Source organism: Setaria viridis, chromosome 1 (assembly GCF_005286985.2).
Source record: "Setaria viridis chromosome 1, Setaria_viridis_v4.0, whole genome shotgun sequence".
Lineage (NCBI taxonomy): Eukaryota > Viridiplantae > Streptophyta > Magnoliopsida > Poales > Poaceae > Setaria > Setaria viridis.
This window is the reverse complement of record NC_048263.2, coordinates 8,772,058-8,791,762: the sequence shown is the minus strand read 5'-3', so window position 1 is coordinate 8,791,762 and position 19,705 is coordinate 8,772,058. Positions and strand designations below refer to the sequence as shown.

The 19,705-nt window shown below is 45.2% G+C and overlaps 5 protein-coding genes across 6 annotated transcripts; 4 read left to right on the top strand and 1 right to left on the bottom strand.

Annotated features, from left to right (window-relative positions):
• The first annotated feature begins 347 nt into the window (after window positions 1–347).
• On the top strand, window positions 348–6,365 carry LOC117848212 (calcium-dependent protein kinase 4). Of its 2 annotated transcripts, none has more exons than XM_034729544.2 (12): window positions 348–712; window positions 2,382–2,512; window positions 2,814–2,855; window positions 3,030–3,141; window positions 3,243–3,321; window positions 3,416–3,585; window positions 4,115–4,241; window positions 4,741–4,856; window positions 4,933–5,040; window positions 5,131–5,193; window positions 5,308–5,481; window positions 5,896–6,365. In XM_034729544.2, exons 1-12 carry the CDS (start codon window positions 419–421, stop codon window positions 6,058–6,060), a joined length of 1,581 nt encoding a protein of 526 aa, XP_034585435.1. In that variant the 5' UTR covers window positions 348–418; the 3' UTR covers window positions 6,061–6,365. The 2 variants fall into 2 exon arrangements, with proteins under 2 accessions (XP_034585435.1, XP_034585443.1); XM_034729552.2 differs by having other exon boundaries at window positions 359–712; window positions 5,902–6,365.
• A 42-nt stretch (window positions 6,366–6,407) lies between these two features.
• On the top strand, window positions 6,408–8,543 carry LOC117848227 (putative pentatricopeptide repeat-containing protein At1g56570). The gene is made up of 2 exons (XM_034729564.2): window positions 6,408–6,550; window positions 6,684–8,543. Exon 2 carries the CDS (start codon window positions 6,723–6,725, stop codon window positions 7,974–7,976), a length of 1,254 nt encoding a protein of 417 aa, XP_034585455.1. The 5' UTR covers window positions 6,408–6,550; window positions 6,684–6,722; the 3' UTR covers window positions 7,977–8,543.
• A 1,065-nt stretch (window positions 8,544–9,608) lies between these two features.
• On the top strand, window positions 9,609–10,773 carry LOC117848236 (uncharacterized). Its single transcript, XM_034729575.2, has 4 exons — window positions 9,609–9,767; window positions 9,927–10,038; window positions 10,136–10,196; window positions 10,273–10,773. The coding sequence occupies exons 1-4, from the start codon at window positions 9,734–9,736 to the stop codon at window positions 10,636–10,638; spliced, it is 573 nt and encodes a 190-aa protein (XP_034585466.1). The 5' UTR covers window positions 9,609–9,733; the 3' UTR covers window positions 10,639–10,773.
• A 1,927-nt stretch (window positions 10,774–12,700) lies between these two features.
• Window positions 12,701–14,657, top strand: LOC117866611 (Golgi SNAP receptor complex member 1-2). Its single transcript, XM_034750910.2, has 5 exons — window positions 12,701–13,251; window positions 13,347–13,436; window positions 13,543–13,614; window positions 14,017–14,146; window positions 14,299–14,657. The coding sequence occupies exons 1-5, from the start codon at window positions 12,913–12,915 to the stop codon at window positions 14,394–14,396; spliced, it is 729 nt and encodes a 242-aa protein (XP_034606801.1). The 5' UTR covers window positions 12,701–12,912; the 3' UTR covers window positions 14,397–14,657.
• Window positions 14,658–15,024: 367 nt separating this feature from the next.
• LOC117841404 (phosphatidate cytidylyltransferase 4, chloroplastic) lies at window positions 15,025–18,733 on the bottom strand. The gene is made up of 6 exons (XM_034721759.2): window positions 18,254–18,733; window positions 17,270–17,460; window positions 16,855–16,979; window positions 16,200–16,333; window positions 15,833–15,948; window positions 15,025–15,651 (listed from the first exon to the last, which is right to left on the bottom strand). Exons 1-6 carry the CDS (start codon window positions 18,703–18,705, stop codon window positions 15,560–15,562), a joined length of 1,110 nt encoding a protein of 369 aa, XP_034577650.1. The 5' UTR covers window positions 18,706–18,733; the 3' UTR covers window positions 15,025–15,559.
• Between the last annotated feature and the right edge of the window lie 972 nt (window positions 18,734–19,705).

Genomic DNA, 19,705 nt, shown 5'->3' with positions numbered 1-19,705 from the left:
TAACTACTAATCGAGAGAATATATCAACATAGCATACTACCTCAGCAAGTGTAGACAAGATTGAAGAGAGAGACTTCCTTAAAAAAAGAGAGAAAGATTGAAGAGAGAGACTTCCTAGAAAAAAGAGAAAGATTGAAGAGAGAGATAGAGAGGAGTGAGAAGGGTTTGACAATTGGCAGTTTGACCACTTGACCAGCAGCAACATCGTCTCGTCTCTGCGTGTGTGGCCTGGTTGGGTTGGGGTTGGGGGGCTTTCCCCTCCGCCCCCGTCTCCTCCCCCTCACCTTCCTCTCCACCTTCCTCCCTCCTCCCCTCCCCGCCCCGCCCCACCGCGCCAACCAACCCAGCCTGCCTATATACCTCGCCCCCGCGCCCCCCCACGCGCACATCCATATGCTCAGCTCCCAGCCCCGGACCCATGGGCGCCTGCTTCTCCTCCGCCTCCGCTGCCCCCGCCGGCGCCGCCGAGCGCCGCCCGTCCAAGGAGGACAAGAAGAGGCGCCGCGGCGGCGCGTCCCCCGAAGGCGCGACCAAGGCGGCGGCGGCGGCGGCGGCGGCCCCCGTGCGGGTGGAGTTCGGCTACGAGAGGGACTTCGAGGCGCGCTACGAGGTCGGACGCCTGCTCGGCCACGGCCAGTTCGGCTACACCTTCGCCGCCACCGACCGCCAATCCGGGGACCGCGTCGCCGTCAAGCGCATCGACAAGGCCAAGGTGAGCTATCCCGGCTGCCGCTCCACGTCTTTGCGCGGTCTGCTCCAGGCGATTCCGAGTGCCTTGGTCCATCGAATTCAGTGGCGTTCGCCCACTTCGGGTAGATTTCGAGGGGATTCGGTGCAATTCCGGGGAGATTAGTGATTGTTTTGCCGGTTCTGAGGTTTAGGTGTTTCGTTGGGAATGGAATTGGTGCCTGCCATTTTGGATGATTCGGGTAGCTCACGGAGGCGTGTAGCGCAATGAGTAGGATACTCACATTTCCAGTTCATTTCTGGCTGTTTGGCCGCTTGATTTCTTCCAAGCCTTTGTCGGTTTTTGGTGGTTCTGAGCTGCGGGATTCCGGCGTGACGTCCGGGAAGATATTTGGAGGTGGTTTTGACGTTCAGGCGCCTTAGTTTGGCATTACAGCAATACATCTGTGCTATCTTGGGAAGGGATGGGAAGTTGCTCTCCAGCTCAGTACCTCGTTCCTGGAAATGGCAAAAGAGAGTGGCAGTTATCTATGGAACGGGCAGAGTTGTTTTTCATCAGGCTATTCACGGAAACACTTGGTCCTACTAATTTCAAGAGGACAGTGCTGGGTTACTGTGATACTCCTTTGTAATGCCTCTCATTATTTGGAGCTACGAGTGATTTGTGCAAAACACATTTCATTGGAGCTACAATCTTGCATGCTTCTTCTTGTTATCTTGGCTTTATTTCTCGAATCTTTGATTTTGTCCATTTTGGAACATCGAGATTTGCTCCTCGTATGCTTGGGAATTGGAAATTTCCTGTCAGTAGAAAAATTCAGGAAAGACAACCATTGCCCACTTGCAGTGGACAACGCTTCCTTGGCTTCCATACTGTAGGTGGATGGTGTTTTCCTAGGTATAAATAATTTGACCTTGAAACGCATATACCCATATACTAATCAACACGGGTTTGATTTCATCAAATATTTTGGGCCTTCTGTTGAAGTGTCAACGTTCCTTTATTAGCCTTTTGAAAATTTGTACCTCTGGAAGAAAATGCCAATTTTCGCGGAACCTTCGGTAATATCTTTTGAAAAATAGTGTTGTAGTGACATTGGAAATATGGGTCATTTGTCTGTGACAGAATGTGTTACTAGAGGTGATCAGGTAACGTCCTTGTCAAAAAGGCACTGAACACGCCTGTGTGGAAATTAGGCTTGTTATTGGTAAGGTAAGGAATCTGATAAGCATATAGATTGGGATGATACTATGGATTATTTTTTTAATAAGATTTGAACTTTGAGAGAGAACTAGGATACCTCTTTTGATCATGATGTATACAGATTCTTGTATACCATAATTGTCAGGTTAATCTAGTATCTCTCAATGGAGATCATGTCCTCCAGGTTGCACACAGATGCCAATTATACGCTGTTCTCAATAAATGGTCATCATTGAATTTGCACAATTAGTGACTATAATCTGTTTAGATTAGTTTAGGTCTGGATGAATTGAGATGGTAAGGTAAGGAATAAAAAATAGAGTATAAACATGTGCAATTCAACAATTCATAATCCTTTCAGGATGTTTTGTCATTCAATGATTATCCACCCTTGTTCATTATTGCCTTCACCATATTGTCTACTTGACATCATCTTTAGAAGTTAGAGCATGTCTTTTCTGGCAATTAAGATTATGATTTTCTGTAACAGATGACCCGTCCTGTTGCTGTGGAGGATGTGAAAAGAGAAGTGAAGATTCTTAAAGCACTTAAAGGACATGAGAATATTGTTCACTTCTACAACGCATTTGAGGATGATTCGTACGTGTATATTGTGATGGAGTAAGTAGTCCTATACTAGCTCCTGCTATCTGCGCCAGCTAACTAAGAACATATCAGGGAACTGAGCACTTAACTAAGACCTAGTTTTAGTTAAATTTGGTATTTGATGCTGTGCAGGTTTGCAATGACCTTTTGCTAAAGCTTTAACATCAACCATATTTATCGATTATCGTGTTTCTAGAATCCTAGACACTAAAATTATCATTCCTAAATATAATCAATCTATATGTATACCAATTCATTCTCTATTCATTTTCAAATAGATGTTGTAACCAACTCTTACCCTCTTCTATTTTGGCAGACTATGTGAGGGTGGTGAACTACTGGACCGGATATTGGCAAAGTAAGAAGCATAGATTCTCCATCTCTCTGTTCCTTATATCTCAGCCTTTGTGTTTCATTAAATTTTTGGACTTCTGTTGCTGTATGATCAGATTGCTTTATTTTGTTTATCTGCTTTATTTATTTCTGGTTGCTGGCACAAGGTCATTACTTAAGGTCGTTTTCCTTTGGACAGAAAAAACAGCCGTTACAGTGAGAAAGATGCTGCGGTGGTAGTGCGCCAAATGCTTAAAGTAGCTGCTGAGTGTCATCTGCGTGGGCTAGTTCACCGAGATATGAAGCCTGAGGTAGAAATTGAACACTTTCAATCTCTTTGCACATAGTAAGCATTTGGTGATATTTCACTACTTCTCAGGTCATGTAAGACTGTACCTATTTTCCTTCCCAGAACTTCCTTTTCAAATCAAATAAGGAGGACTCTCCGCTAAAGGCAACAGATTTTGGTTTGTCAGACTTCATAAAGCCAGGTACTACTTGGGGTCCTTTGCATCTGTCTGGGACTTGATACGACAAGTCTGCAGTTTAGCTGACTAGTTCATTATTTAAAATGCATGATTGTAGGGAAGAAGTTCCATGATATCGTTGGCAGTGCCTATTATGTTGCACCGGAAGTATTAAAACGACGATCTGGCCCTGAGTCAGATGTTTGGAGCATAGGAGTTATAACCTACATTTTGCTCTGTGGGAGGCGACCATTTTGGGATAAGACAGAAGATGGTATATTTAAGGAGGTAGGTGGAAAAGTTTTGCATATCTTCTGCTTCCATTGAAGTGCTTGGTGAGGGTGCAATACCAGTGAGGCAGCGACCAGCATTTTCAGTGCTTTGACAATGTTTTCTGCAATTTGTTTCTACATCATATAGCAGTGTTACCCTGTCAGTGTCAGCAATATATAGTTTTACAATCTTTTAACATGTAAGGCAATTATCTATTTGGTGAGGTTGTCCTTCAGTGATTTTTGCACTAGCTGCTAGAATACCACTCTAAAAATAGTCACCATCTTTCAAATATGTAATGTGCAGCGTTGGTGTTGCACAAATTTCATTATGATGCACCTAAGATGAGTAAGTAGCTAAAGTGCTTTCCACTTCTAGTTGAAGTCTGGAGACGACCTGTGGCCTCTTAACATTCTAATACTTAATTAGTAAAAGCTGTTAAGCAATATGGTTGCCCTTTTCATTCTACCACCAGCCATAACTTTACTTCTACATTCAATCTGTATATGTGATCTTCTACATTCTTTTCACTTCTTATAATTAGGTTCTAAGGAACAAGCCTGATTTTCGTAAGAGGCCTTGGTCAAGCATCAGTCCAGGTGCTAAAGATTTTGTTAAAAGGTTATTAGTGAAGAACCCAAGGGCAAGACTAACAGCTGCTCAAGCTCTCTGTAAGTTTCAATAGTTTCAGTAATTTACTAGCACGAAGCTCAGAATTGCATTATTTTCGATGTGAGAATTGAGGACACATACAGCTTGCAACCAAAACTGGTTGCACATATAATACGCCTTCAATTAATTATGACAGTGTGAATATGAATATGAAAAATGGATGACTGTTGTATCTTGCATAGCAATTTATTTGTGCACTTGAAAATATCAATGAAAATCATATTCTTGCAATCTAAATTTAGTAGTTATATAAAATGCATGAGGTCCTTAGTTCTCTCTGTTCTTTTAATGAGCTAGTAAAAGGCAGTGGTAGCTTGCTGCTGTACCTTTTCCCCGGTTTTCATGGATAATTATAGGATAAGCACCAATATAATCTAACAGTTCAAAAAAATAGAAATATTGTTTCTAAATGAAATCTTGGCATTTAAGCATTGTTTTGTCTTTATATTATGAAGAACTGCCATCTTTACTGATTCCGATTGTTCTTGATATGTTAAGCACATCCATGGGTTAGAGAAGGAGGAGAAGCATCCGAGATCCCTGTCGACATATCTGTGTTATCCAACATGCGTCAGTTTGTCAAGTACAGCCGTTTTAAGCAGTTTGCACTTAGGGTAACTATTTTGATCACAAATTAATTCTACCATTTCCTTGTTTTTTCCCCTTACAGTATCTTTGTGGCATGTTCAGGCTTTAGCAAGTACGCTCAATGAGGAAGAGCTAGCAGATCTGAAGGATCAGTTTGACGCAATTGATATTGATAAAAGTGGGTCCATTAGTATCGAGGAGATGCGACATGTAAGTTTTGTTAGGATTTGTTGATGAACATGTCTTGCATTGTACTGAGTTCCTCTGAGGTGCTGATGATATGTGCATATGTTTCAATAGGCCCTTGCAAAGGATCTTCCTTGGAGATTGAAGGGTCCCCGTGTGCTTGAGATCATTCAAGCAGTAAGTTTTGACTTCTTTTTAGTCCATTTTGTGTGTTTCCCCCTTTTGTTTCCATGCAAATAGCCCACCATGGTTCTAGGACAGAGCTAAAACTGTGATCCGATTCTGTGGTAGATCGACAGCAACACCGATGGTCTTGTGGACTTCAAAGAGTTCGTTGCAGCAACTCTCCATATACATCAGATGGCCGAGCTCGACTCTGAAAGGTGGGGCATTCGTTGCCAAGCTGCTTTCAGCAAATTTGATCTGGATGGTGATGGATACATCACGCCAGAGGAGCTTAGAATGGTAATTTTCTATTCCTATTTTGTTTTCTTGTTGCTTCATGTCTATGAGTGATTTACATGATCCTTGCTCCATGGATAACTACCTTGACTGACTATCTACATGAGATGGCACAGTTGCATATTGTGCGTCTGGTTCCACTTGCTAGTTTTCCGTATTCAGTGAATGGAACAATATGGATACAGAAGCATCATAATACTTCAATCGAGAAAACTATGCATATTGTCACTTGTTTTAGTCCACTCCATATCAATCAAAGTGCATGTACCAGGGATTGACACCGTTGTCCCTAGCATTTAGATTTGATAAAGATAAAACACGTAAAGGTTCTTTCCTAGAAAATCATCTATACAAATATTGGTAATTGCACAGAAGAAACCAAAACTGGTAGTATTCTCATTGAGATTTTCTTTCAAGATGCAGCACACTGGCTTAAAGGGATCTATTGAGCCGCTGCTGGAGGAGGCTGACATTGATAAAGATGGGAGAATAAGCCTGTCTGAATTCCGCAAGCTCCTGAGAACTGCGAGCATGAGCAACGTTCCCAGCCCAAGGGGTCCCCCCAATCCTCAAGCTCTGTGAATTGCAGAGCAGCCATTAGGGAGGAGCAAATTTAGGAGGATACAGTACAGTAGTCAATGTGTTCTTTTTTGGTTTCTTTAGCGTGCCATGTGATGTTTCTGATTTCAGCATCCAGGTTATGTGTGCAGCAATGGGATAAGTTCAAGTAAATATTTAGTATTTTTTTTTTCACGGTGAAGTATGAGAGGTCGAGGTCGAAATGGTAAACAAGACTCACAATCTTCTTTCTTGTACAGTACTAAATACGTATGATTTGATTATATTGTTGGTCGCAATAAAATTGTCTGGAGGTGAGGAATTGAGGATATGCTAGTCCTTCGGCATATATAATCTCAAATGTTCTGTTTCCAAACTGTTGAATGGAATTGTATTTATGAATTATGATGAGCTGTGGTCTGTGCGGTAACTGTTGGTTAATGATGCCTGCATGGCAACTGAAAGAATAAAGCACATCTAGTGAGCCTCATTTGGAACACGGAAGCTTTTCAAGGTTAGTGTAGAAACTGATCTTTTTCCTATGAAATTAGCTAAAGATTCATGTGTTCCAAATTGTGGCTTCAATTCATTTTTTTGCTGGGTTAAAACTGATCTTTTTTTTTTTTGCCGGGCTTTCTCCTTGGCAGTAGGCACTTGGCAACCCATGCTGAAGGCCGCCGCCGCCGATGGCGCCAGACCCCGCCGCCGTCCTCCACGCGGCGCTCCTTCGTGCCTCTTCCTCCGCTTCCCGCCTGCCCCCCTGCATCACCTTCAACTCCCTCCTTGCGGCCGCCGCGTCCTCCCCGCACCCGCGCCTCCGCGCCCTCGCCCTCCCGGCACTCGCGCTCGCCCACGCTGCCGGCCGCGTGCCGCTCGACTCCTACGCACTCTGCCCCGTGCTCCGCGCTGCCCCCTCCGCCGCGGGGATGCTCCACGCGCTCGCCGCCAAGTCCGGCTGGCTCGGGAGCGTCTATGTGTCCTGCGCGCTCGCCGCGTCCTACGGCGGGTTCGGCCAGTTCCTGGACGCCCGCAGGCTGTTCGACGAAAGTCCCGCCAAGAACGGCGTCTTCGGGAACGCCGTCCTCGCCGCGTACGTGGGCGCGGAGAAGTGGACTCCGGTGCTGGGGTTCGCGAGGAGGTTCTTGGAGCTACGGCTGCAGGTTAACGGGTGCACGATGACGGCCGTGGTGCGGGCGTGCGGCGAGGTGGCAAACTCTGATCTCGGTGTCCAGGCGCACGGGCATGCGATCAGGAAGTTGGGAGGCGTAGAGGCGGACGTGTTCTTGGTCAGTGCGCTCCTGGACATGTATGCCAAGTGTGGGCTTGTCCACCAAGCTGAGCGGGTGTTCTGCCTGGCGCAGCAGGAGAATGGTGGCAGAGGTGACGTTGTGCTGTGGACGGCCATGTTGAATGCGTATGGGCGGCATGGGCAATGCAAGGAGGTTATCCAGATGTATGACCTGATGGTGGCTTCTGGTATCTATCCTGATCAACTAGCTATGCTAGCTGTGCTCTCAGCGTGTCAGCATGCCGGGGAGGTGGCCAAGGGGCTCAAGCACTTTGAGTCCATGCACGAAAATTACGGGTTGGTGCCCACACCAGAGCACTATGGTTGTGTGGTCAGCATGCTGTGTCGGGCAGGGGAAGTGGCCAAGGCATGGGAAATTGCCACCAAGAATGGCTGTGATAGTGCAATCGGCGTGTCTACATGGGGTGCGCTGCTCAGTGCTTGCCAGGATTGCGGAAATGTTGAGATCGGGAGAATGGCAGCTCAGAAGGCAATCGAATTGGAGCCTGCCAATGTGGGCATTTACATTGAACTGTCAAATTTGTATGCAAGGGCTTGCTTGTGGGAAGAGATTGACCAGCTGCGGGAGGCGATGAAGGAGAAAGGGTTGGAAAAGGATATTGGATTTACTTGGGTTGAGCATGGTGCCTGAAAGAACTTGAAAATGCTTTGTGTTGCCATATGATCCAACCAATATGATTGGAGTGGAGGGAGGTAATTCATGTTGGTGATAACCTGCCACCACATCCCATGGAACTGACTGTTTCCAGGACAAGATTGAAAGTGCATTCTTTCTTTGCGGTCAAACTTAAGATAGCATGGAGGAATAAGTGAGATCAGCAGCGGCCACATTTTTTGCATGCCTGAGGTAACTTGAGATGTATCACTGTGCAACAATGCACTTGTAACAAATTGTTACTTACCATTGTTTTGTGTATGTACTATATCATCATTGCACTGGGACAAGTACAAATATCCAAAGGTATTAACGTTCTGCCATTCAGTCTTCTGCAGAACATGATGCCTCACTGTAACAGTTCTGAGGTGAGCCAATCTAGCATGGTTGCTGTTATCTGATACTTCCTTTGGATTCAGTGTTCATGTATCTGCAACATTCTTCCGCTGTGGAGTTCAGTTACTGAAGTGTTTTCTTTACTTGACAAAAAGATGTAATTACACTAGATGATCAAGGCACGAAACTCAAAATGTCTTTACTATATCTCAGCCAGGGTACCAATGCTTTCTTAGCTTTCTCCAGATCGTTGTTTCTTCCTAATATTTGCGATCATACGTGCAACTTTATTTTTCAAGTGGCTCTTACAATCCACAGATTAGACCCACAACATAAAAACTGAAAAGCTGATGATTGCAATGCCAACTAAAAACTTCAAAAATATATAAATGCAATGGATAATGGATTGCCTAAAAAGACTAGTGCAGAAAGGATCAGCTAGCTGCCCCAAATGATTAAACAGAATTACTGTTCTTTTTAAGTGAAATGAGGAGACACACAAGGAACTGATCTAGTATCTTTGATTTTAAGGAGAGTGGGGTGAACCCATGACATTTCGAAGCTCTATATCTCTTGCTCTACCACTAGGCTGCATGTGTTCCTGAAAGGGTTATTCTTTTTTCTATAAATCACAGTCCAAATTTCTGCAATAGAAGAGTCTGAAGAGACCACCATAATTATGGCATATATCTAAGACTGGAACAATAATATCAGAACTGGCAATTCACGTGAACGAACTGGCAATAATATCTAAGACTGGAACAATAAAATACTAGTATCGAAAAGATGTAAAAAAAAACATCAATAGGAATCTCTCTCCTGGCAGCTAACACGTGATTATTCAATTCGTCTAGTGCAGCAAGAAAGCATATGCATGTGCCAAAAAGCATAGGTTTGGATCACTGTAAAAAGTACAGATAGATAAAGAGTGCCATAACTTGTAGCCTTCTACTACTCACTCATCGCTCTGTTGACAGAAAGAACCCAGTTCTATTTGGGAACTTCAAAATTTTACAGAAATTAGTCATTCGCCTTCCTAGATCTGAGGAGAGAGACTTTCGGCGGGACCATATGTTGACTATGCCGGAAAATTGTGCGCATAACATCTCACCGATCGATATAGTAATAAACCCAATAAACGAAAAGGCCAGGCTGGCAGCCTTCCCTGAAATGATTCCTGCAGCTTCACAACCAGGCCAACTCTAGCTTCACTTCCAGGGCAGGAATCAAATGGAGGGGGGCAGAAACAACCTTGGTATGATAACAATGAAGGAAAAGAATGCATTCCAAGCTTGCGTGCCTTTTGTTCTGCCGCCGAACTATATAAACACTCAGGCCCCCTTACATCTTGTGAGCACACACGGACACACTCTGGTTGCCCTGTTCTTGGACCAAAGATGGGTGGCTCCTTCAGTGCCTTCAACAAATTTGGTAATTCTCTCTCAAACATTCTTTAGTTTTCAACTTTTCATTGACTTAGAGAGTTACCTTATTTGAATGTGTGTAACAATGATCTCGGTGTGGTTTCGTTCTGTTATTCCGTCTCATTGATCTGAAGGAAATTGACAGTTTTTTGCTCTCCTTTCTCAGGACTCCCAGGGCTGAGCACGGCAACTACCAAGCAAGTCTATGAACGGCATTTCAAGAACAAGAAGACTGGCAAGTTTGAAGACTTCCACATTGCTTACGTCGAGTTCTGCAAGTGGGGCATCCTTCCTGTTCTGCGGTTCAATCTTGTGCGCGCACTTCATCTGTTTTCCAGCTTCCATCTCATCAAGATTTCCCCCAATCCACTGCAGGTATTTCAACACCGTAATGCCCGGCCAAGATTTCGACACCCCATCACTCGAAATAATCCAGGTAACTAATCCATAATAGTTCATGTGGGGAACGCGTACCATCTCATCCAAACCTTTTCCAACATGGGACGATATAGGAATTTTACGAGAAGAAGTGGGAGCCGGAGAAGAACGACGAGAGGAGGAAGGAACTGTTCTTCGAGTTCATGAAGAAGGAGGTCAAGGAAGCGACGGTGGACGACAGCTTCTTCATCGCGGCGGGGCTGGCGGCGCCGGTGGCCGCCGTGATCGGCAAGAGGGCCAGCGGGCACATCCCCTACGTCAAGAGCCTGAGGCTGGACATGGTGCCCAACGTCGTCTTCGTTCCGATGGTCACGCTCTTGGGCATCATGGGAGCCACCGCGTGGCAGATGAGCAGCAAGAGCGCCGCGGCCAAAGGAGAGGAGGAGGCCAAGGAAGACGAGAAGCAGCGCAAGGACCAATCATCCAACAAGGCGAACTGACTCTTGTTCATCTCTTGTATTGTATGCGTCGAAAAAAAAAACAGCATGGATGAGGGCTCGGTCACCTACTCGGTGAATAACCAAGAGTTTTACCGGAACATTTTATGGTGCATAAATAATATCATCATCTGTAAACTTGGGCGTCAAACATAAATGTTTTAACTTCCTCCTCCTGCTGCTGCTGCTGCTATGCTGTCAAAACGAATATTTTGATCAGCATGATCTTGCTAAAGTTGAAGCATGATTGGCTTGAAGCAATGGAACACTCGATACCTTGCAGAATAGCAAAGCCACCCTAAACCCGATGCTCAGATCAATCAATGTCTTGGACAACACTACACCTACACTTCTCAAGATCCATCTACCATTCCTGGCTGAGAGGTTATATTGCAGTAAGGTGTTTAGGTGAGCACAAATGAGAAAGATAAATCCACTACAGGTAGCCTCAAATTCACAATCCAAGGTAACTAGCGGTCCTTGGCTGCTTGCAGTCGAATGCGCTGTGAACCGATGTTACTTTCCCCTGGAGAGCAAGGTCGTATAACAGATTGATAAATACATGCTGGGAGAATATTCAGTTTACTTTACTTACGGAACCGATGTCGGAACAAGCTGGGACGTCTTCATCATTCGCGTGATATTGTCTCCTTTTAAGAGATGCGTCATGGAAGAGGAATTCAGGGCGTAAATTATTGTATACTATGGCCTTGTTTAGTTGCCAAAGTTTGGAGGTGCCAAATTACTGTTACAGCACTGTAGCATACTGTAGCGTTTCGTTTGTATTTGTGAATTATTGTCCAAACATTGACTAATTAGGCTCAAAAGATTCGTCTCGCAAAGTACAACAAAACTGTGCAATTAGTTTTTAATTTCGTCTACATTTAGTACTTCATGCATGTACCGCAAGTTTGATGTGATGGAGAATCTTCTTTTTGCATAGTGCCAAAGTTGGGAGTTGGGGATGAACTAAACAAGGGCTATTATTCTATGGATAAAGCTGAAATTGACAGAGAATGATTTTCCATGAATGGAACCTATGGTACGAGCAGTTTATGTACCTGTGGACGATTTGACCGACCCTGCCCAAGGCTTGGCTGTGAACTTACGTGCCTATGACTTTGTTTCCCAGGAAATCCGTGCAGCGGAAGATTCCTGAATTTGTAGGATTATTGTAGGAGAGGAGAGTGAATGGTAGTAATAAATTGTAGTGAAAAATCTTAAAAAGTAAGATTCTGGACGTTCCACTAAATCATTTTGTCGCTTCTAGCAGTTTCCAAAAGTGTGAAATGGAGGGAGGCGGGGCTTTGTGGTTTCGGAGGCCAAGCTCGTCATAACGACATACAAGGGGGAAACGGAGACGATTGGCTCGTTCAGTTTGCAGTTTAGCTCCCCGTACTTGAATTTTTGAGTTCTAGTCCTTAACATTGTCATACTCTTCTTGCGCATGAATCAATCTTTTCTTTACATAAAACCAAAGTAGTATATTACGTGCTCGAAGCAAAAAGTGACGTGCATTGTCGTGATGTTGAGGGGATGTTTGGATACAAGTGCTAAATTTTAGACGTGTTACATCGGATGTTCGGATACTAATTAGGAGGACTAAACATGAGCTAATTATAAAACTAATTGCAAAATCCTTGGGCTAATTCGCAAGACGAATCTATTAAGGCTAATTAATCCATCATTAGCAAATGATTACTGTAGCATTACCTTATCAAATCATGGAGTAATTAGGCTTAATAGATTCGTCTCACAAATTAGACTCCATATATGTAATTAGTTTTATAATTAGACTATATTTAATACTCCTAATTAGTATCTAAATATCTGATGCCGACGTGACAGGTGCTTAAAAGTTCAGCACATGGGACCAAACAGGTCCTCCGTCGCTAACCCGCTAGCTCTCTTGACCAGTTGACCCCACACGTGAGAGACTAGACTTCACACTACCATACGTCACCAGATGTGGGTCCCATGTTCTCCTACTCTTGCAAATTATTTTTTTTTTCTTGAAGGGTCTTGCAAATTGCTAAAATGCCGGCTGTCTGACCGCTTCGAAATATTGCTATTCGTATTGGGGTCCTAGGCATAACTTCCTCCATCCCATTCTGCTGCGCAAGTTCTCTCTCAGCCCAGGATCGATTGCGCCCAATCCCCCCCGATCGACGAGAAAAAACGCACCCCAATCGGAAGCTACTTCCACCTATTAGCCCATTTCTTCTTCCGATCACGCCGGATCGGATCGGATCCCAGTCGGCGTCGGCGGCGGAGACGATGATGTCGGCGTCGGGCGACGCGTCGGCGCTGGAGCTGCAGGAGTCCGGGTGGGAGGAGCTGCGGCGGGAGGCGCGCAAGCTGGAGGGCGACCTCGACGTCAAGCTCTCCTCCTACGCGCGCCTCGCTGCGCGCTCCTCCTCCTCCGCCTCGGGCGCCGCCTCCCCCACCGCCGACCGCTCCTCCTGGAAGTCCATGGAGTTCGAGATCCAGTCGCTCCTCGGCAAGCTGCAGGACGTCAACGACGCCATGAGCCGCTGCGCCGCCTCCACCGCCCCCACCACGACCGTCTCCCAGAAGCTAGCGCGCCACCGCGACATCCTCCACGAGTTCACGCAGGTCTCCCCCCTGTTCGGCTCTCTCCTTAGTCATTACTCTTGTTCCGTCGAACAACGGGCTAATCAGTTCGAGTGGTGGTTCATTCATGGAGGCAGGAGTTCAGGAGGACGAGGGGGAACCTGAGCTCCATGAGGGAGCACGCCGATCTCCTCAGCTCCGTGCGTGATGACATTACCGAGTCCAAGGTTCACTGAATCTCACAATCTCTTCGGATGCTGTTGTAGTGTTATGTGCTATCGAAGTTGCATGTGCTGTGCCAATCTCACCACTGGAATGTGGAATCCTGGTCAGGCCACCGGTGGCATGTCGCCAAGAGTGCATTTGCTCAGGGAGAGGGCTTCCATTCATGGCAGCATCAACCAGGTATTCCTTGAGTTGGCAGCGCTGCTTTACATTTGCTTATTTTCTTATGCTGGCCTAGTTTTAGTATACTGCACTTACTTAGCATTGCCCTGGAAGAATTTAGTTTAGGGCACTTTGATGTTCTGTCTTTGCCTGATGCCAATGATCTCATGTGCGAACCTACATCCTTTAGTTACAACTAATGTTATGCAGAACTTGTGCGAGCATGTGTATCTTTGACTAGCCACTGCTGCAGCATTATGCCATTTCATGAATTCTCAATTTACGAATGAAAAGGAATAGGTTGCCAGGAACATTTGCAACACAAGAACATTAGCATCGTTGATATGCTTTGTGCAAAACTCCTGTCTGACACAAGTTACTACTACTAACTACAAAGTCACATTTTTTGTTCTATTCTAGATTGATGAGGTAATTGGCCAAGCTCAGAGCACAAGGGTGGCCCTTTCCAATCAGAGGGCCTTGTTTGGAGATGTTCAAGGAAAAGTCAAGCAGTTGGGTGAAAAGTTCCCGATAATCAGAGGTCTTCTCGGTAATATGCCAATCCCTTCTTTAACTTTGCTGCACTAATTTTTGGGATTGTATGGTGCAACTGTACTACTCCGTTGCAATGCGCAATACCCGTTACCTTGGATATAGTCTTTGCATCCATTGCGCATATAATTCTGCCATCCTTGCTTGCAGGCGCCATTAAGCGGAAGAAATCAAAGGACACTATAATTCTTTCAGCAGTGATCGCGGCCTGCACCATGTTTTTGATTATTTACTGGCTTTCAAAATGATGCGATCTCACCCAAAGGAAACTTCCCAACATGAAGGCAGTAGGCAGAAGACTTTGCCTCTTGGCAAAGATAGCTGGTATCTGATAGGGTATCGTTTGTTACGCTGAGAAAGAGGGACAGAGACACCAGTTTCTTCAGCTTTCATTGATTTGCCTTTGACATCTATACTACCTTGTATCTGAAATTCCACATCCCGCGTATGTAGAATTTTTTTGTTGAGTAAATATACATGGTAACATCGAGCTCATGGTTTAGCTGTTATTGCTGTTTGTTTTGTATGCATTTCTTTTCTTCTGGGGAGACCTTACCTCTCTTGGCCTTTGTTTTGCTCTTTTCTTTTTTATATGTACTTATTTGCCTACCACAGTAGGGGGATTCCCCTAATACTTTCGCTCAACACCCCCCCCCCCCCCCCCCCCCCCCCACCACCACCACCACCAATCGAGCGCATTCTTTTCTGTGAGAAGTGCTATTCGTATAAAATGAGAGTTTGCAAGATTTTTGTGTTTAGACTGCATATTTCAAATTCACTGGTTCGAAATGAGGATATGCGATCCATTAGGACTAAAGCAATTGGACTCCACGCTCCACAGCCATTCACACATGTAAAACTGATATGAACAAGGAATTTAGCTGAAAACCATGCCTGCCTTTAAATGTCAATCAGATGCCTTGAATCATGAAAACAACGGATGTCAACAAGTATGATTTGGTCTACTAGAGCTATCAACATAAGCCTCCTTAATACACTTTAACAACTTTTGTGGTGAAGAATTAGCCTTACCCTTTTACTCTAAAAAAACAAACTATCTACACCCGAAGTGACAAGTTTGGCAAACTGGTTGAGCCGGGAAGAACAGCTCAAACCCAACATAAGAAACTGTCCAAGTTAGCAGGCGCATTCTCTGGTTGTAATACAACTGTTGTATCTTTAACAGTCAGGCGCTTGCCACTAAATTTGCTTGGGCAGGACACGACATTGTCCCGTGATGAAAGATTGATCTGTGGCATCTCCGCGACACTAATCATTATGTAAAACTTCAAGACCACATTGCTGATGGTCGAAGAAAGACATGTTGACAACAAACGGCGAGCTGCTGTAATCAGACCCAAACAAAGGGTAGAATAAAGACATGTTGACAGTGAACGACTAGCTGCTGTAATCAGACTCCATACAAGGGTAGAGCTACTCTGACAAAAGAGTAACAAAGTGCCCCTGTGAAAACGTAGCTGTCAACTCGGTCAAGAATTCCACCTACATTGTAGAATTGTGTTATATTATATTCATGCACGGGGTATGAAATACTGATAATCAATGAATACCACCCGGCAAATGCATTTTCCCCCTTCTATGATTTATATTCTCTCAAAGCAGGATCATTTCAAAGCAGTCCATGCAATGAACAGGAGGTAACAGGGGGATTAACAGAGCTTACCATGACCAGGAATGAGTGATCCAGAGTCCTTCACGCCAGCATCACGTTTGATCAGGGATTCAACAAGATCCCCAAATAATGAGCCCAGAAAGATCAGGATTCCATAAGCTGTAGCACTGATATCAAGGAAATAATCTATTAGGCACTGAAGCAAAAATGCAGTGCAAATATTGAGAATGCAGTATGCACGATCTATATGTTGAAACTAATTTGAACAAAAAGACAAAATTATGACAGGGACGTAACGTTTTTTTAGGATAATCAAGTCCAAGTTTGCTTCCTTGGTTTTTTAGGATACAGCAGTTTACTAGAGGAAAGTAATGTTCCCTTGCTAACCAAATAATAGTAGAAGTTCTATAAGTCACACCTCAACAGCGACCTTGGCCAGCGTAAGAAAGTTGACAGCAGCACAGTGGTCAGTACACAGCCAGCTAGACCAGCTAAAGCACCCTCCAAGGTCTTCTTAGGGCTTATGTTAGTCAAAGGTGTACGACCAAATGCCTGAAACAGAGAATAAATATCATGGTCACATGTTTTACTCCTTTCAACTACCAAACTGTAAACTTAACTGACCACACTATGTCAATAAAATAACTGACCACTCCATAAAGTATGAATCAGGTGAATTCAACTAATCTTAAGGTGAAGCTTCAAGTGATCTAAACAAAAGGTGAAGATTCAAAGGTTCACCATACACCATGAACCACATGGTTCCTTGGCATCATGTTATTAGCAACAGGTCTTGTTTGGAAATTTTTCTTAAGGTACACAGATAATAAATGCTTGATATAATTAAAGCAATGAGCTAAAAGAACCAAAACAGCTATATCTGCTTCTTAGCCCAATATTACACTGGTGCATTGTAAAGTACACACACTATATTATGGCAAGATACAGACACCACAACCACCACCAACAGCAAAGCCTATAGCCCCACACAAGTTGGGTAGGCTAAGATGAAATTCAAGAGTCAAGAGTAGAAAGAAATTTAGAAAGAAAAGGATAGTAATTAAAGAGTGTACCCTTCCACAAAGGAAAGCTGAAGTGTCTGCAGCAATGATGCTACTAATAGCAATCAAGGTTGCTACAAGTCCAACTGTCCAGTGAGCTTGCCCACCAAGAAGAATTGGCCAACTGTATGCAATTCCTGGCAAAACACTCTGTATTAGTACAGGGATCCTACAGTTAGCAAAGAAATGGAGATACTAGAACCACTTGACCATGTAAGAACTTTAACAATAAAATATCCTTGTAACTATTTTTTATTGGTCCTTGCAACTAATTAAGACAACTGAAAGGCAAATTTGATAGACACAGTCCAATATATTTGATACACATGTTGTTTCTATCAACAATAGCAAACTAAATGGCACGAGAACTGACAACAAAAAGATGTAGGGGCAGAAAGTAAAAGGGCAACGTAACAGAGAAACATACTTGTATTCAAGGCTGGCGCAGCTAGTCCCGAGCGAAGCTTAACCCAGAAAGAAGGAAGATAGCCGCAGTAAAATAAACCAAAAACTGAGCTAGTTAGCTGAGCAAAACGAGGATTTCCTCTTTGTAATAGCAATGATATTGCAATAACAAATGCAGAAAACGTCACAGTAACGTCCATGCGCCCGTAGTACCTAAGAAAAGAGGCAGATGAAACATCAGTAATCAAGGCTCTAGTCAGATTTACATGAAATGATAGTTAAATGTGCAGAATAAAAGTATGCGGCGCAGTTTCCTCACAGATTGTGAATACTTAGCAAGAATCATAGCTCCCTGCACTATCTTTGTTCAAAACTAACTAGTGAAAATAGAGGCACTATAATATTTCCAGTCAAAAAGAACAATGCTTAACAGGGGTTTTTACACTATTCATGCCAGAAAGATCAAGCAATTGAACAGCAATTTTTGAGCTGTCACCTAACTCAACAATATTGCGGGAATGCTAGAATAAGCACAGTTACTTGAAGTTCTACGTAGCATTCAGGAGTGGGAATATAGTGATGAGGCACTCATGCCAGGCCAAATTTCCAAAGATCAGTACATAATCACAATACATCCCCCAGTCTGAAAATAATCACAAAAGCCTAGAGTCAAAGATTGCAGGCTAGAAAGTTTGAAAGGCCTAGACTTTTTTTTTTCCAATTTGATGTTGGGGAACTAGCTTCACTTCATCAAATCATCATAAAAAAGTCACATAGGATGAAGCAATTTTATACACAGCTTCCTTTCCTGAAACACACAGATCCATTCTATGACAACAATCGATACAGAATATCACTGTAAGCTGCTTAAAGGCAGCTCAAAATTGCGTTAAAACATGGAAGCTTTATTCAAAACCTAGCTAAATTCACCTCTGATACACTCAAATGGAAGCAAATTTTAGAGCTAAAAATAACCAACGCAAGAAGAAATGCGATGCGTCCTTACAGCGTAAGGATGGGCATGAGAGCGCAGATGGCGGAGCACACGCGGGACACGTAACGCGGCGGCGGGGTCCCGCCTCCGCCGGCGGTGCTCCGGACGAGCTCGAAGTACTCTCGGGAGCCGGCAAGGACGGCAGCTGCCACGGCGGCGGCGAAGACCCAGCCGCCGGCGACCACGATGCCGCCAGCTCCCACCCCGATGGCGACGCCCACGAGGACCCGCTTCTGTAGTTGCCGGGCCTTGTCGGCCTTCCTGGAGGCTTCCTCCCCGCCCCCGCCGCCCGCGGAGACGGCGGCGGCCGCGAGGAGCGGGAAGCGGCGGCGCAGGCGGAGGGGCGGCGGGGACGGCAGGAGGAAGCGGAGGCGAAGAGGAGGGTGGGGTCGCGGCGGGGAAGGAAGTAGGAGGAACGGGCGCTGGAGGTGTGTGGCCGCCGGCGCCGGCGCCGGCGCCGCCATGGGAGGTGGGAACGGGGTGGGATGGGTTGGGGGAGGCAGGGAGTGTGGAGGCGGAGAGTTCGATGTGAACATCGATTTTTTTTCCCTCCCCCGCTGCGTTGTTTCTGGAGAAAATAGAAAAGACTTTCCAGAGAAATACAGCTCGTTATTATTTTTTTACTACTAGCACAAACGTGCACATTGAAAACATGATTTTTTTTCCATTAAAAAACATTTTTTGCAGCCGATGTGTGCACGATTGAATAAAAAATATGAAAATACGGAACTTTTGAAACATGATCTGTTACATGTTGGTACACTCTTCGTAGAGGTACGAGAAATGATGTGGTTTTGAAACCATCAAACCACTTGATATTTGTTTGGACTTTCAGTTAGCTTCTCGTCCCTGAAGCCGAAAGTCCAAACAAACGGCAAGCTTTCGAGCCTAGCTTTTTATGGACCAAAAGCTTCAGCTTTCCACGGTATAATGGAAAGCTCGAAAGGAGAGAAAAATGAGCTTCTAGTGTTATTTACCCACCTACCATCGGTAATGTTTCGAATCGGCGCGTTTCTTTTTCGTTCCTCTGCCCCCGCCGTCCTCCCTCCGTACTGCATCGGGCCGCCGCCGTCCTCCCTCCGCTCCTGCTCGTCCTCGTCGCCCGCCGCCCTCCTCCCTCCGCATCGGGCCGCCACCGCTCCCTATCGGGCTGCCACCGTCCTCCCTCCGCACCAGCTCATCCTCGTCGCCCGCCGTCCTCCTCCCTCCGCATCAGGCCGCCACCGCTCCCTATCGGGCTGCCGCCATCCTCCCTCCGCACCAGCTCATCCTTGTCGCCCGTCGTCCTCCTCCCTCCGCATCGGGCCACCACCGTTCCCCATCGGGCTGCCGCCGTCCTCCCTCCGCCCCAGCTCATCCTCGTCACCCGCCACCATCTTCCCTTCACATCGGGCTGCCGCCCCTCCGCATCGGGTCGCCGTCGTCCTCCCTCCGCCCCTGCTCATCCTCATCGCCCGCAGCTGA